Genomic DNA, 16,615 nt, shown 5'->3' on the forward strand with positions numbered 1-16,615 from the left:
TCTGTCTTTGCCTTTCAGCTCTTATTTTTCTGCTATACCTGTCTTTGCACCTTGGTATTCCTAATCAGACTTCAGGGACAGACGCATTCCCTATAAATACAGCTACATATTAAAATGATATTGTCTGCACACTCCCTGCCCCATATCGCTTTTGCTAGACTGAATTGTGTGGAGTCTTTAATTCTCTGACTGGACATTTTCTCCAGCTCTCAAATAATTTGAATGTGCCTTTCTCAGATCTTTTTTTTAACTATTATTCTTTGTTCCCTGCCCTCAGCACAGGCGACAGGGTATGCCTAGCTGGCGGTCCCCCTGCACCCCTCAGGCCTGCCCAGGCTAACCAGCTGGCAGCAGGCTGCCATGGCCCCCAAACGCCCGCGGACCGCCGGCCTTTCCAAGCCACAACGGGGCCCCAGGGTGTGAACGCAGAAGGGGTGTCTGTCGGGTTTTCATTCTTCATGCCTCGAGTTCTCCTGGCAAACAGGGAGCAAAACCATGGTATTTCAGTTCACCTTTACCACACCTTGTCTTTGGTCTGCTTTTATTCTTTCTTTTTTTTTCCTATTAACTGCTTATTCCAATTTATTCTGAATACTAAATTCCAGTCCATTACTTAAAATAAAATTTTAAAAACACAGAAAAAAGGTCTGCGAGGTGTTTCGTCCCACGCCTTCGGAGGGGCGCCACCACCCGCCCTACCGTCATGAACCACCCGCTGCTGGCGAAGTTTGGATCCTCCCGCTTGCCTTCCGAGCCGCTGTTACCCGTTGCCGTGGTGACGCTCCTGGTTTAGCAGCGCGCTGGCGGGGCTCTCGTTGTCCCCGCGCAGGGCCTGACCGGGGGCGGCTGGGGGCTGCAGAATTTCAGAGCGGAGGGGCGGTCAGTCTCCGGAGGCGGCCAGGAAGGCGGGGGCTTCGGTAGGACCTGGGCTGAACGACAAGTGAGTAGCTACACGGAGTAGAGGGCGGAGAGCTCGGGGTGCCTTGAGGGGCGGACTACAACTCCCAGCATGCAAAGGGGCGGCTCCGCGGCCTTTCCGGGAAACGGCGGTGGGCGGGTGACCCCCCGCCGCGGGGCCGTCTGGGAGATGTAGTTTCTCTCAACGAGGAACTGGTTCGCGGCCTCACGGCTGAGGTGCTGCCCGTTGCCTCTGATGGAGCGGGTCTGGGATGCCTCCCCTGTCCCCTAATTGGGGCTAGGGATGAGCAGAGGCGGGCAGGTTACGGGGGGGTGGGGACGGCGAGGAGCCCCTTCCCCTCTTGCCTGAATCCATCTACAAGTCTTGTACTTCTGTGGTTTAGGCCATTTCTCACTACTTTATTGTTACAACTTCATCAAGTGCTTTCTGGACTCTTAGTCTTATTTTGTAATTGTTCATATGTATTTATTGTTTGAAGCTTTTGCTTTGTTTCTTTGCAGCTATAAGGGCTGGAAAAAAGGTTGTAGCACTGATACTGTCCACAAGGAGTAGAGAGCAGGAAGAGGTTTTTAATATTCAAATTTGGTAATATTTGTAAAATTTAGAGGGGTAGACTAACGGGAGATTCTCTTATCACTAACATTTTTCTTATTTTTTGCTTCTTGGTGTGGAGTGAGGTGTTCAGAACAAACTTCTGCTGTTCCTTTTCCTGTTTTAAGCCAACAGTTCAATAAATACATCTGAAAAAACTTACTGTAAATGAGCACTTACGGAAAATGAGAGTATTTTCTCTGTTGTGCTTTGAAAGCAGATATGACGCTATGGAAAGTAGACTGTCAGAAGATACTGAAGGAATTGAAAAAGAAATAGAAATTGAATTAAGCAGAATCAGTGTTTCGTCCTTTGAAGCAGATGATCCTGACACAAAGGTATCAGATGAAGCTTTGAGTGACAGTGAGACAGTAAGTATTAAAAGGGCTAAAAGTGCTTCTATTTCAGCTTGAAAGTAGTATGGGCATTGGAAAGCCTATCTGCTGAATGAACTTTTTCATGACATACCTAACCTCAGGATTTTTTCTGAACAGTAGTCTCGGTAGTATTGCTTCATGAAAAATGTAACCTCCAGTGGTGACAAGACAATAAAAGAGGTGGATATCAGCATTCAGCTTAAGTGAGAAAATCAGACTCATAGATAATGATTTGTTTTAGAATCCTCTGAAGCTGGAAGATTTTATTAAAGCCAATGAGGTAGATTAAATCTGGATGAATAAGCCAATGATTCTTCATCTATATTTAAATCTTACAAGAGACTGTCTTACATTTGAAGACTTCCTGATATTAATTTCATACGAATTGGTTCTTCAAGTCCTCTTTTTTGAATTACTTCTTATTTTGGGGAAAGGTTTTCCTCTGAAATCCAATCAGTGATTTGGATTCGTTGCAGTTATTTTAATCTTTCAGACTCCTAGCAAAAGGATTGGTCTATAGGATATTAGGGTTGATGATATTGGTCATTTGTGACCATAAATCATACGTTTGATATGACATAGAGATAGGCAAAGGCATCAGTGATAATTGCATGACAGTGATAATATGCATCCTGGCTTGTATCGGATGTAGTGTGGCCAGAACTAGGGAAGGGAAGTGATCGTTGCCCTGTACTTGGCACTGGTGGTGAGGCTGCACCTTGAATACAGTCTTCAGTTTTGGGCTCCACACTACAAGAAAGACATTGAGGTGATGGAGCGTGTCCAGAGAAGGGCAATGAAACTGGTGACAGGTCTAGAGAGCAAGTCTTATGAGGAGCAGCTGAGTTTAGCCTGGAGAAAAGGAGGCTCAGGGAGACCTCATTGCTCGTCACAACTATCTGAAAGGAGTTTGTAGCGAGGTAAGTGTCAGTCTCTTTTCCCAAGTAACAAGTGATAGGACAAGAGGAAATAGCCTCAAATTGCACCAGGGGAGGTTTAGATTAGATATTAGGAAAAATTTCTTAACTGCAAGGGCTGTCAGGCATTGGAACAGGCTGGTCAGGGAAGTGGTTGAGTCATCATCCCTGGAGGTATTTAAAAGATGTGTAGATGTGGCACTTAGGGACATCATTTAGCGGTGAACTTGACAGTGTTACATTAACAGTTGGACTTGATCTTAAAAGTCTTTTCCAACCTGAATGATTCTATGATCCTATGATTTATGCACTCACATGCTGAATGCCAGCAATGTTTACTGGTATTTACACATCTGAGAGAAGGCAGTCCATTTTCCCAGATCCTTACAGTCTTTTGAATAGAAAGTATCTATGTAGTAAAGAAAGTTGAAGAGTCTGATTTACATGCATACTTTAAACATTAGTAAATTTAAAATTAAATTATTTTTTAAAGGGTCTGAACATTTTTAAGAAAAAGACCCTGTACATTATAGGTATTTTGTTAATTTCTGTCTTAACCTTTTCCTTAATTTCTTGGTCCAACACAACTGCAAAAAAAATATTAATTAAAACATGTTTCTGAAGATAGTGAACTATAAGTTACTAAAATGTGTTCTAATCAAAATTTAATTAGAAAGTAATTAAAAATTAGAATTATTAATTGGCCAGTGAGTGAGAAGACGATGGGAAGATGTAGGAATTGGGAAAAATTTTGGTAGCAATTGCTACTAATTCTCCATCAGTGCTTTATAGATGAAGCCAAAATGAGTCTTTATTCTTCCATGTCAAGTATTTACCTCTGGTCGTGGCTGTGAGATGAAAATGTAGAATTTATGTCAAACATCATGTTTTTCTAGATTTCAGATGACTTGCCAGAATCAGTTCTCTCCTATTTAAACTTTATAAAGAGCAGAAATCAAGATGCTGAAAAGCTTATACTGCAAGACTTAGAAGATGAAGAAACTACAAGTAAGCAGTGATCACAGTTAAAATATTTATGCACCTCGTATTGCCAGTGGAAGACTAACAATCATCAGTAAAACAATGCAAACTTTTAAGTAGAGCAAGCAGTGAAACCTATTGCATCAGCTTCTGAATGCATGCTGAAAAGCTCTGGGAATAAAACTGTGCAGTTCTGTCTTCTAGGATTAACATCTGAGTATGAATTGAATTTTTCTAAAAATTCATCTGATGCTAAACCATAGATCAAGGCAAGTTGCAGGATCATTGTCTAAGACAAGACCTGGGCCAGACTCTTCAAGAGAATCTATAATGAAGTCACTAGGAGCTCATACAGACAAACAATCAGCAGTAAAGCAATTCAGATACAATTGAATCCCATAGGATATGTTTAAAGTCTGTCTTTAGTGATATCCAAGCTAGCATTAAATGAAATGACCTTGTAATTAGAAACAATATTGCTGTGTCAGCTGTGTGACTGAAGCCAAGCTCATAGTTTATGTGCCAGAGAGCTGGCATTGTCTGTTCCGTTCTAGTTTTTCACATAATCTTGGGTTTCCCACTCATTTACTGTAACGGTCTTTGTAAACAAAAGTTCAATATTGTCTATACATTTTGATATTTGAGGAAGGTTTCTTTTTATTCTTTTTGTTTTGTAATGGACATTTACTCTTTTTCATTATTTTTGTAGTTCTTTTTTTTGTTAGTTTTTGACCTATCTGATACAATTTCTACTGGACTATTCTACACAGAAAAAGTTCTGCTGTGTTCTATGCTATGGAATTCTCTTTCATATTTTTTATCACTGGATTCTTATGATATCAATTTGTGTGTTCCAGTTACCCATATTTGCTGCTTTTAATGTAGGTAAATGACTCTCATATATATTTCATTAAAATTGTGAGCAGAGGATAAGAGTCTTAAAGGGAATAAATTATTTTAGTTTAAAGAAATTTAGTAGCTAAGCAGTATAGAGCAGAACTGAGTACTGGTAATGGATTTTCTCTCTCTGTACTAAATTATATATTTATTTCTTCTTTAGGTAACACTTATGGGGTAGTTTCTTGCCACGCTTCAGATTACTTGGCAAAATTGGCTTCTGAATATAATGAAGATCCAGAACAATTAAAAAAAAAGGTATTCTCTATTTAAACAATATTTATAGTGAACAAAATTCTATTAAGTGTTCTATATAATATACATGTGCTTTGTTGACCTCCTAAGGAGACCTGTAGATGTGTTCAGTTTTGTTTCTGTCAGACTATAAGGTTTTAAGATGAGTTTGTATATGCCATTCTTTAGAACTGGGACATCAGCTGTAATACACCATGTCTATAAGATTTAAAATTTGGAATAAATTCTCTGTATCAGTAGCTGAGATGCTGAGCACAAAAATCAACAAAATTAAAAAAACCTGAATAATCCTTTATTGTTAATTATTTGCAGAATATTATCTCAATAGTATGATAACACTTTTAAACATCTCTAATCTTACTCTTTTTATGATGATTGGGAGGATGTGCTACTATTAATCTTGCTCCTAATATATTCCATGATTTTGTAGAAAATGTAACATAATCATGTCTGTAACTTTCAAAGATGAATCAGGAGTTATGAGCCTGGGTTCTTCTATATTTTCAAAGGAATTGATTGAATAACTTGCTGAAGTTCTTAGAAAGACATAAACCTGTATTTAATTTAATCACTTTTAATTTGTCACCTGGATTTTATTAGTGAGCACTTTTGCAAACATGATTTTTTGTTCTCAGCCCAATTACTTTATGTGACTTCAGCTGCATCACAAATAATATATGGCCCAAGAATGTGATGAATGGATGATAAATGAGCAGGAATAGATCACTTCTTGCCTATAAAGAACAATGAAAGAAATGTAACAGTCTTTGTGCCCATAGCATTATTTTCAAATAGACTTCTTAAAAATTTACTCTGTAACTAGTTCTTCCCCTATGTGCATAACAGTATTAATGCATAAATATAGTGCTTAATTCCACAGAAAGTAAAACAAATCCCAAATGGAAAACATTAATTTTTCCAAGTCAAATATATTAAAGTAAATATATTTAAAAAAACATAGAAATATTATATATTTTGGGAAATACTCCAATATTTATTACTCTAGAAAACAGTATTTTGACTGATACATTTGCATTATTCAAAGTCTAAGGATTCCAGTCACTGGTAAGTTTCATATTATTGTGCTTGTCACATGATGAAAAGCTTATCCTTGTTCTGGAAGATTTTTGTAATGTTCTGCTTTTAGACTCTGTTTCTTGTTTCTTAATGACAATATTAAACTATATTAGGTACTATTTGAAATTGAAAATGAAGACTTGCAGATTGCTACAACACCTAGTTGTAATAGTCGGTCCACCAGTGATGAAATAGGCACTGATGACCATTTTGTTACAGGTAAGCAAATGCATTAGTTTGGTTGAATTGATCTTTAGCATCATATCACTATTTCCTGCTTTTCTGTCTTCATGAGTATCATAAAGTTCTGTATAAAGAATTACAGTAAGCAGTAAATTTTGATACTTCATTAACTGGACATGAGCAAATGCTCATTTCAGGATCACAAAATTATCCTAGTCTTTAATGTCCTGGTAGAAATTTGTGTCAAAAAATACTTTCCAGAAATGATTTAATTATGAATACAAATGGAAGCCAGATTAGAGACATTAAGCAGCTTGTGCTTTGGCCACAACTTGGCTGGGAACATTTCCCTTCGCCATGGCCTTTGCATGTTTTGGGGTGGAGTGCATCAGTTATAAAACCCCTGCTGACAGCCACATAAGACATTCATTCTGAAGCCAAAATGTAATCCTGAAATATACATTGGTAGAATTAGCATGACTGTAGCAGAGTCAGTAAGCATGCATCATGATAAGATATCTCTGATAATAAAGACTTGTGTTGTAGTTCTGATTTTCTTGGGGATATATATTGCTAGCTGTATCAGCACAGAATCCTTTTCTTGTCAATACTTTAAGACTGTTTACTGTCCCCCAATACTTAATGAGAAATTAAATAAAAGGTTTGCTTGGTTGATTACAAATTCATAGCTGAAGTTGAAATGAGCGTAAGCCTTACTCATCATGAAGTAGAAGAAAAATGTAGACAAAAATTTGAACAGTGGGAGAAGAGACAAAGGAAGCTTGAAGATGAGAAGAGGAAAAAGTGGAAAGCTGAAAGGGAATCACAGGAAAAACAGAATAAAGAGGATCACGCAAGAAGGGTTCAGCATCTGGAGGAATTTGAGGCTGAAAGAATAAAGTTAGAGCTTCTTCATAAGGTAAATAACAATATTGAAGCCAATCTGTTCCCATCTAGACTATCCGAATTCAAAATTTAATGTGAGAGTACTTTCCCAAACTGAATGATCGTCCTAACCTCTGTCTACTTGTGATTCCAAAGTGAGATGTAAGACATATTTAAGTACGAACCATTGGGTTTTATGTGTTTACTGCTTTGATCAACAGTAAATGAATTTGCCATGTGTGGTGGTTTAGTCCCTGCCAGGGTCTGAGACCACACGGCTGCTGCCCCTCCCCCACAAAGGGAGTGAAATACAAAGCCCCAGGGCTGAGATAAGGAGAGGTTTAATACAACAGTGCAACAGCAACACAGCAAACAACAACAATAACAATAACAGTGATAACAATGATCAGAGCAAGGTATATACCGATACACCAGTGAGAGGAACGACTGCATACCCCGCACATTCTATCGATTCTCCCATGCTTGGGTGCCAGGAGGTGACGTCAGCATGGTATTGAATAACCTGGCTAGAGCTCCCCCCCCCACTGCTGGGGAAACTTAACCCTATCCTAGCTAAACCAGGACACCATGGTAAATGTTAAATTATTCTTTAGGTTTTGTCCTTACTAAGTTATTATATTATGACACCAGCCAAAGTACCAGAAATGTGAGTTGTGCTAAACTACTCACAAATGAAAATGGTAACTGTGCCTTAATAGAAAATACTTACTTACTTTGGACCTCTCACCTCAATTTCACATTTAGATGAAAAGTCGTAGGTGATGTAATCTGAACCAAAATCATTCAGTTCAGAACTGCTGGTGCTGTGCTTCATCTAGGTAAAAGTTACAATATTCCTATTCTCGTCTGTATCTGGGAAACTGAGTCAGGCTTCATCTACTGAGTTCTGCCACAACAGAACATGACTCCATGTGTTAACTTGTTGCATTCTCAGAGTATCTAGTTATGTTTTGCTATAACATGTGGTGCATACTGAAGGATAAAATTTGATAGCTCTCTACAAAAGAGCATAAGAACATGAAGTGCAACCCTCAGACATACATGCGGGGCCAGAATGTTTTATTATTTAGCCTAGATATTTGTGTTTTGAGACATGCATTAACACTGCACTTTCAGTGAACTAATTTGTAGCTTTCTGAAGAGGTGGGTATCTTGGTCTCAGCAAGGTAATTCAAGTCACTAAAATTAAGGAAGGGCTTTGTAAGTGAAAAAGACCTTTGATCTCTGAAGACCAGTTAAATGTCTAATATAGCTCCCTTTTCAACAGGCCACAAACTGATTATGCTTCCTCTGCTCTTTGATGTCACAAATAATTTTTGGACCTAGAATGGCTTGCTTTCTCTATAGACAAGGTGGGGCATGTCCCCATTTAGGCACTTTGGTAGTGCTGTTCCTAGAGCGCTCTTTTTAGAGGTGAGAGATGGAGACTAACTTCCCCCATTATAGAAGGATCTAGATGTCTAGTCTCCTATTGTCTGAACAGCATGCTTCTGAACATACATGAAAAACAGTGCTTAGGCACCTGGGAGATGTTTTGCTCTGAGTTGGAAGTGCTAGTTTGTTTTATACTGGTTCCTCCATATCCTGCTGTATATTTGATTTGGCTGGTACTGATTTATCTTGGTTCCACCAGAAGTTATGTGATTCTGGGTCTGCCTCTGGTTTTCAGGTACTTACTGTCTGCTAATTTTTAGTCAGATGTAACTCCAGATCATTCGGATTTTTTTTTTCTGATTGAGAATATGTTGGACAAGGAGGGAAATGCTGATTATTTGCAAATAGTGAGAAAATAGACTCGAACTTTTATTTTCCATTGAGAAGCAATTTCAGTGAAAAAAAAATTTCTTTACCTTTACTGAACAAAATTCCTGTTTGAAAAATTTTAAGATTATCAATAACATAGACGTGCAATTAAAGGGGACTGTTCATGCCACTTTCAGAGTGTTTGTTTCTGTTATGTTTCTATTACCTACCTGGACTTTGAATGGTTGTTTCATAAACATAGTTTTCATCTTCAGTAGTAGTAAAGAATTTGGAGAGGAAGGTGGTAGTTGTTTGGGTCAGTACCAAGATGCTGACCCTCTGAAGGTATGCATCTTTCATTACATGACCAAATCCACATTACCGATGCAAGCATCTGGTTGTTTATTTTGATCCTTGCACAGCTGAGTTTCTCATTTTAATTCAGTCATTTGCAAAAGTGGACCGTTGGAAAGTTGAGAAGATGGGGGAGATACTAGAGAGAGGGTGTTTTGTGATGTTCCAGGTTTTGTATAATATTCATTTATGTTAATTTGCTGTGCAGAAACACCAAGCTGCAATAGAAGATGAGTTACAGAAAGAAAGGAAAGCTTGGAGAGACAAAATGATGCAACATGAGGTAAGGTTGTACAATGACCTTTTGTCAAAAGACTGTGAGGTTACTATCATATATTTTGAGAATGAATGTTATTCTGGAACAGTTAATACACCAGATTCTGTTTATTAATGATAAATATGTGCTGACACCTGTCCTATTTTCAAAGTGGTTGAAGTCTATCCTAATTGTTTTGGCCTAGGGATTGATCATGAAGCTAGAGTTGCAAATGAAAGAGGAGAAAAAGGCCTTGGAAGAGCAGAAAGCAAAAGAAAGACAACACCTGGCAGAACAACAGCATACAGCAGCTGTCAAAATCCAAGCTAGATTTAGATCATTTTTGGTCCATAAAAAATATGCTTCTATCTTAAAAGAATGGAAAGATGAAATAAAAAAGAAGCAGAAAATACTAAAAGAAATAGAGAAAGAAATGAAAAAAAAAGAGGAAAAAATGAAGACGCAAATGGAAGAAAATAGGCAAAAGAAAGAAGAAGGAAAAAAGAGACAAGAAGTTGAAAGACAGGAACATTTGGAACAGGTGAGGAGGTATGAGGAATATGAGAAAAAGAAAGCAAGCCTGAGACTTGAGAGAGAAAAACAGCTACAAATAAGAAGAGAAGAACAGAGAAAACTAGGAGAAATAAAAGCAAAAGCTGTGATGACTGAAAGTGGAGAAAACAACGAAGAAAACATGAAAAAGGATAAGCAGATAGAAAATACGAAAGTAATACGAGAACAGAAGAAGAAACTAAGTAAGCAAGTAGAGGAACAAAAAGAAAATGAGACTGAAATGATGGATGAAACAAATAATTGGATGATTCCAGCAGAAAGAAATTTGACACCAACACCAAATATGCTAGGCTCTGAGAAAGAAAACTCTTCTCAAGTAAATAATGAGAACATATACATGAATTCAATAAGACATGTAGAAGAAAATTACTCACAAACTAGAGATCTTAATAAAGCTCCAAATAGCCATACTTCAGAGGATAAATCTGTTAATTTTGGAGCCACTGACACAGTAGAAAATAAGGCAAACAATATATGCAGCAGTCCACCAAATGTCCAGCCAAATGCTAGTAATAGAGAAGTCAAAGATCAATTTTCTCAGTCTGAAACAATGAACAAAACTGTGTTTCTAACAGAAGATGCTAATGAGGAAGTCAGAGACACCTGGGAAAGAATTCAAGATATAGCTGAGTGTTCCAGTAGACTAATTCTTCCTGATGATATTGAAAAGAAGAGAATAAACTGGATGAACACATGTAAGTCTTGGTCTAAAATATGTGAAGAAAACCAAAGAAAGCAAGCAACTACAAAAAAACGACCAAAGAAGAGTTCAGTTAGCAAGATGCCTCCATTAAGTACACAAAAGATAATTCATAGTGGCCCCTGGAGTACTCTGCAGCAGGTAACTATACAGAAGATTTAGAATGAAATGGGAAGCCATACCATCACTTTTTCTTTTTTTTTTTTTTAATTTGCTATGTCAGCAGAATGCTGTTTTGGAAGAGGAGGAGATTATCATTGAGCGGAATATAGATCTCAGTGAAAGTTCCTCTGGACAAGTGGAGAATAAGAGCAATGAGAATGACTTTTCAATTTCTGTGAGCATTGTGGAGCAGACTGGTGTGGTATTAGTCTTCAGATGATTGATAGTATCTTAAGCCTGTAAAAGGCAGGAGCTCCTACTTTCTGCTAAATTAACATGGTTTTGCCTTTGTCTGACGGTCCACATTTCAGCTCCTGCTCGTGTAGCCCCTTCAGAGTAGTCTCTTCCAGAAGCAAGACATTGCTGATCAGCTTCTAGATGGTGTTTTGTCATAAAGAACATCTCTTAGTTCCCAGCACTTAATTTTCTTACCACTTACTAACCTATCGCTGTATGCTTTCTTTGTGCTCTCATCTTGTTATACACTCTCAGATGACATACTAGACTACATACGCTTTTAGTCTGAACTATTTTCATCTGTTTTTGCACACTCGCTCATTATTTATGATAGTGTGATGGGAAACAATTCACACTATTAGTTGCTTTCCTTAGTGTTAATCTTCCTTCCATTCAAATTCAATGTCATTAGCAAAGCATTGGTTTTATTTTAAGGTGGATGTTAAAATCAAACATAGTTTTCATAATAACTTTTCCCATTTAACAGATCAAAGCCATCATTGCCATCCTTTTCTATATGAAAGGATTAACATTAGTTGCTTGCATTTTCTAAAGGGTTAGTAGAATGTAGTTTTCGACTCTTTTTCATTTTAAAGAAAATAACTGTAATGTGACTTTGTACAACGAATGTTCAATATACAAGCAATTAATTTTATATATCAATAAATGCATGTAGGTCACAACACTCACACTTGAAGATTTGACAGCTTGTAGCCTCTCAACGTTATCTGAGTGTTCAAATCTTCAAGTTTTGACTCTGAGGCGCTGTGGACTAGTTGCACTGGAAGGACTAAGTAACTGCAAAGACCTAAAGTATATCAATGTGGAGGTACGAAGCATATTTGATTCTTTATCATAACTCAGGGAGAACTGCCAGTTTTGCTGCTTCCGTGGTTATGCTGAATATCTAACTTTTATGTAACTGAATATATAAGTTTTAGTGCCTTAAGAGCATAGGAACATTAATAAAATACTCTCAAATGTGAGCAAAGTTGCATTGCATACAACAGTTTGCATTAGTACTAAAGCAACATCCTGCAAATGAATCAAGCTATACCAAGAAAAGTCCATGATAGTATCAGTCTAGGATTAGCGTTAGTATGGCACAGTGATTGACCCTTGTTACTTCAGTCTCTCTGATTCATGAGTGGGCAGATGCTGGTCACCATAGCAGGTGCTCAGCTTAATCAGGAGTAGGTAGAAGAAGAGTCCCTTGCAGTACACACCTTGAATATTAGTTTAAATTACTCGCGTATATGCTAAAGAACAATATAGTGAATTACACTAGAGGCATAATGTCTAGGTAGTTGGTACTGCACGGTGTCTTACATGGCCTTGTAAACTGAATGACTAAATAAAACATTTTGCTTTGTGATTCATCTTAGTTCCAGAACCTGGCAATTTACATGAAACAACTCTTCACATTTTTTATTTCATGTGTTTTAACACCACCAATTCACAAGAAAGTTAGTATGCCTTTATTATTCATAGAAATCTTGAATGTTTCTGCTTGCCCAGTAACTGGTGTTCTTTCCAAAGTATGGGGCTTTTGTTGGTTTTGTTTTTTTAAAATAAAATCAGAGAAGAGACCTGATAATAATTGTAGGTAAAGGAGTGTTGTCTGTCCAATAATTAGAGCTTTGCAATAGGGCAGGTTGAAATACCTGTGTCCTTTTCTCAGTTTTCTTATCTATTTGGAACATGATTTCTGGGATTTGATAATTTTGGGTACCTCAAAATACAAGAGCAAAGTATTAGTATAACGGTATAATACATATCTAAGCTGCCAGTCTTACTAAGATTGGTATTTATATGTGCATTTTTTAATATAAAATATTGTCTCTTACAGAACAGTTTTGGGTTTATGTTTTTTTTTGTGTTTTGTTTTGTTTTAAATGTTATGCTTTAAATAATATACAGGATTGCCTCACTTGGATATGTCAGTATAATTTAGTTGAGGAGAAGACTGTTAGATATACTTCTAAATATGCTTTATTAATAATTTAATAATTATATATATTGTTAATACTTTCGCTGTGCCAGGTAATGTGGTAGTTGTCTTCCATTCAACCTTAATGAAGAAACAGCCTCTTTTGTGGCAGTTGAAACAGTCCAAGATCGTTTCATAGGTATTTCTCACATAGCTAAAGCAGCTGCCTCTTTTTGCCTTGGACATTCATTCCTACTTGATATTGCCCCTCACTTTTGTTGATACAAAAGCTAATATTTAAATTGTATCAGTTCTCTGCTTTAACTTACTGGTGCAACTGAAGGGACTGTCCAAGGGCAGGAATCAGTGTTACAGCTTCCAAAGGAAACCTGTACATATCTCTGCCTGCAGCTGAAAGTACCACCTAAATCTAGTCAGTGTGTTAATTCTAGAATAGGAATTACACTCTTTGGTTTAATCGGTTTGTTACAAAGGCAGGGAATTTAAGTTTTGTTTGTTTGTTTGAGCATCTGCGGGTGAAAACCAGAAGAAAACAATCGAGGGCAGTAAATAGTGAAATAAAAGTCTGAGGAAGCATTATTAAAATGCCCTCGGGAGGGGAATGGTAAAAGAGCAAGATCTGTTGGGGTAAGAACAGTAGCTGAGAACAGTGTTAATGTTTGTGACCAAAATACCTCTAAATGCAGATTTTCACTGTTAGTAAATGGGATTCCAGCAAAGTCATAGCTATCTTCATTAGTGTCTAGTAAATGTGATGGTTTCTATGCAGTTTTTAGATGAGTCTCATAGGATTTGGGAAGCTAGGAAAACATATATGGAAAAGACCACTATGTCCTTAACTTCTCCTTACACTTTTTGTTTCAACTTCTGGGCATTTTCAGAGCCAGAATGAAGTTCGAGATATATTTTTGTTCTGTCCCAGCAGGACACAAAAGGCAGTTTCTATGACTCAACAATTTATTTTCCTAATGGAAAAAATAGAGATGTGCTTACTCCTAGCTAGAAGTTTAGGATAAAAATAAGCAATGATGACAGTCTACCTTATCTTTACACTTAATTCTGCTACTTTACTTCTGATGCTATTTAATATTCTTATTTTCCTTTATTGCAGGAAAACAACATTCAGATAATTGACTGTGAAAACCTAGAAAATCTCTGTATTCTGATTCTGAATAAGAACCATCTTTCATCAGTTTGTGGCTTAGATGGCTGCATAAATCTCCAAAATCTTGAACTTTCCTACAACAGAATCACTCGAATTGGTAAGAAATTAGTGAAAAATGATTCCAATTTGTGTAACAATATTTGTGCTGTTTATATTCAGCATTATACTTCCCTTGGATTCAGGGCCAGCTAGCTGCTAAGCCCAAGGACAATGAGGAAACAGAACAGACCTGCATTTTACAGTATACTCAACTTCACATTTATTTGTAGTATGGCTTGGCTACTGCCATGTATTCCATCTACCAGGTCATACAACTATTGTCAGTCAAAGAGAACCAAAAATCTTTCTAGAAGAGCCCCTAATATTACCTGCACTGGTTCAGTTGGAATATGTGAGTAGCCTGAGTTCAGTTTATCTACAGAAACAGTTAATGTAAAGCCTAGCCTTGCAACTGCAGAGAATTCCAGTGTGTGCCTGACTGACACAGTAAGTAGTTATATAGAAATCATATTATCTGTCTGAGTCTGTGAACTATGCTAACACTGGACCACGGCCTTTCTTTCTACTAAAATGCTTCTCATTCTGGCTCCAAACTATTGTTCTATATTTCCCTCCCACTCTGGCTCATTGTCCCAAAGCTGGAAAAAATGGTAAGTCTAAGGTAGAATCGTGCAGATCATTTAAAGCACAGCAGGTGTGCCAACCCTGATTATAGTTACAAAGGCAGTTTGTTATATTTGTTAGGTCCAACAGTTGGCAGGCAACAGATGTACCTTTAGCATGCAGTCAACCAGTTAAAATTTACATGCACCTAGACCACTCAACAGATGCATGAATACGTGAAATCTTTCTTACAGGAGATAGATGTTTTCTGTTGGGTGTTTTCTATTGGCCAGCCAGGAATTTTTCATGTAGTGAATAAATGTTTGCCTCTCTGCTTCTACTGCCACTCGAACTGTAAAGTGCCTAAGGGGTAGATACTGTGTCTCAGCTTCTGGCAAGCCAAAAATATTGCATTGTGAGCCTTGTGTTATGTAGATTTGGTATAGATGTAATCAGGATCCAGAGCCTTTTCTACTGACAAAAGGTCAGGAAAGTGTAGTGCAGTGAAAATAACCAAAGGCTTTGCTGTATGTAAGTGGACAAGCCTTTTTTTTTTGTTTTTAGAATGATGTACGGAAAGAAGACCATTAGTGGTCCCTCAAAAGCAACATTAATAGTTGAGAAAAGGTCATAGTAAATTGCCAGATCATTACTTGAAAGGGACCTCTCAAGGCTTGAAAGTAGCAAATTTCCCTCAAGAAGGCATCACAGCAGATAGAACAGAACTAGATCTAACAGCCTCCCTATACTCTAAGGACTTGGGTCTTGGTGCATGACATACTGTGAAATTCGTAAAGGCCACCAAAATATGGGTGACTATAGAACTTCAGTATTATAGTCTTAACTGAGATGAATCTTCAGAGATTTGTCCATTGAAATAAAATCTTATGGTCAAGGAAAAAAATTGCATATGATGCACTAATTAATTTTGTATAAATTGAAACATGAAACCTGAAAAGGTGACTTTCTTAGTCTGTGCTAAATCTAAAGATGTTACTTGGAAAGACTGCAGAGCTGGAAATGGAAAAGAGATAAGGAGATTTGGATTTTGATTTTATTTGCCTTGATTTAGGCTTTCTTTAAAGTTTGTGAACATACTGTATTTTCCTGCTGGACAGCAGAAAAATAATATAAAACAATTATTTAGCTGATAGATGAAACACATTCACATAAGGCATTTATATAAAGAAATGGTTTCCACTGTTAAAAAAAAAAGGGAGACTGAAACAGTAAACATGGATAATGCAATTCCGTGATAAATAACAAGGGCATAGCAAACAGGAAATGGGAAAGCTTAAAAAAACATCTATAAATTTAGAGGGTTTAATGCTGGGTTTAGAGGGTTTAAATATTTTTAATATTTTTTGCTAATATGTGAAAATTTGGAATGTTAGTATTTATGAACAGGTTCTGTTCTGTCTCTATACCTGAGAATAAAGGTGCTGGAATATCAACGTTTACTGTAAAAGCATATCAGTACCCTAATGAGAAACAATAAAATAAACTTGCTAAAGACACTTCATCTTTATCCTTGTGGCTGATAATGCTGGATGAGCTTCTTATTCAGATTTATCTCATTTGTTAAAAATGTCTGCAAGATTACTGTAAGAATGACATTAATATTAGTGGATGATGTCTAGGAATGTGTCATCTGTGTGGAATGTAGTATCTTTGTACAGGCCAAGTGGAGTAAAATCCTCTTGCACTTTCTGTTTTGTGGAGTGTGCTGCTATGTTTACTGAGTCTCTAATGAATTTGAGTGGATAAA

The 16,615-nt window shown here is 37.2% G+C and overlaps 1 protein-coding gene across 1 annotated transcript in view; it reads left to right on the forward strand.

Moving 5' to 3' along the window:
- Positions 1–806: 806 nt before the first annotated feature.
- The window catches only part of LRRIQ1 (leucine rich repeats and IQ motif containing 1), a 115,990-nt gene continuing 100,181 nt past the window's right edge, over positions 807–16,615 (forward strand). The window contains 10 exon segments of the mRNA XM_074869400.1: positions 807–940; positions 1,731–1,881; positions 3,701–3,812; positions 4,846–4,940; positions 6,128–6,233; positions 6,887–7,116; positions 9,409–9,483; positions 9,662–10,870; positions 11,805–11,957; positions 14,191–14,341. Of these exon segments, the coding sequence (XP_074725501.1) occupies positions 1,741–1,881; positions 3,701–3,812; positions 4,846–4,940; positions 6,128–6,233; positions 6,887–7,116; positions 9,409–9,483; positions 9,662–10,870; positions 11,805–11,957; positions 14,191–14,341 (2,272 nt within the window). The 5' untranslated portion in view covers positions 807–940; positions 1,731–1,740.

The sequence above is a fragment of the Strix uralensis genome, chromosome 5 (genome assembly GCF_047716275.1).
Source record: "Strix uralensis isolate ZFMK-TIS-50842 chromosome 5, bStrUra1, whole genome shotgun sequence".
Lineage (NCBI taxonomy): Eukaryota > Metazoa > Chordata > Aves > Strigiformes > Strigidae > Strix > Strix uralensis.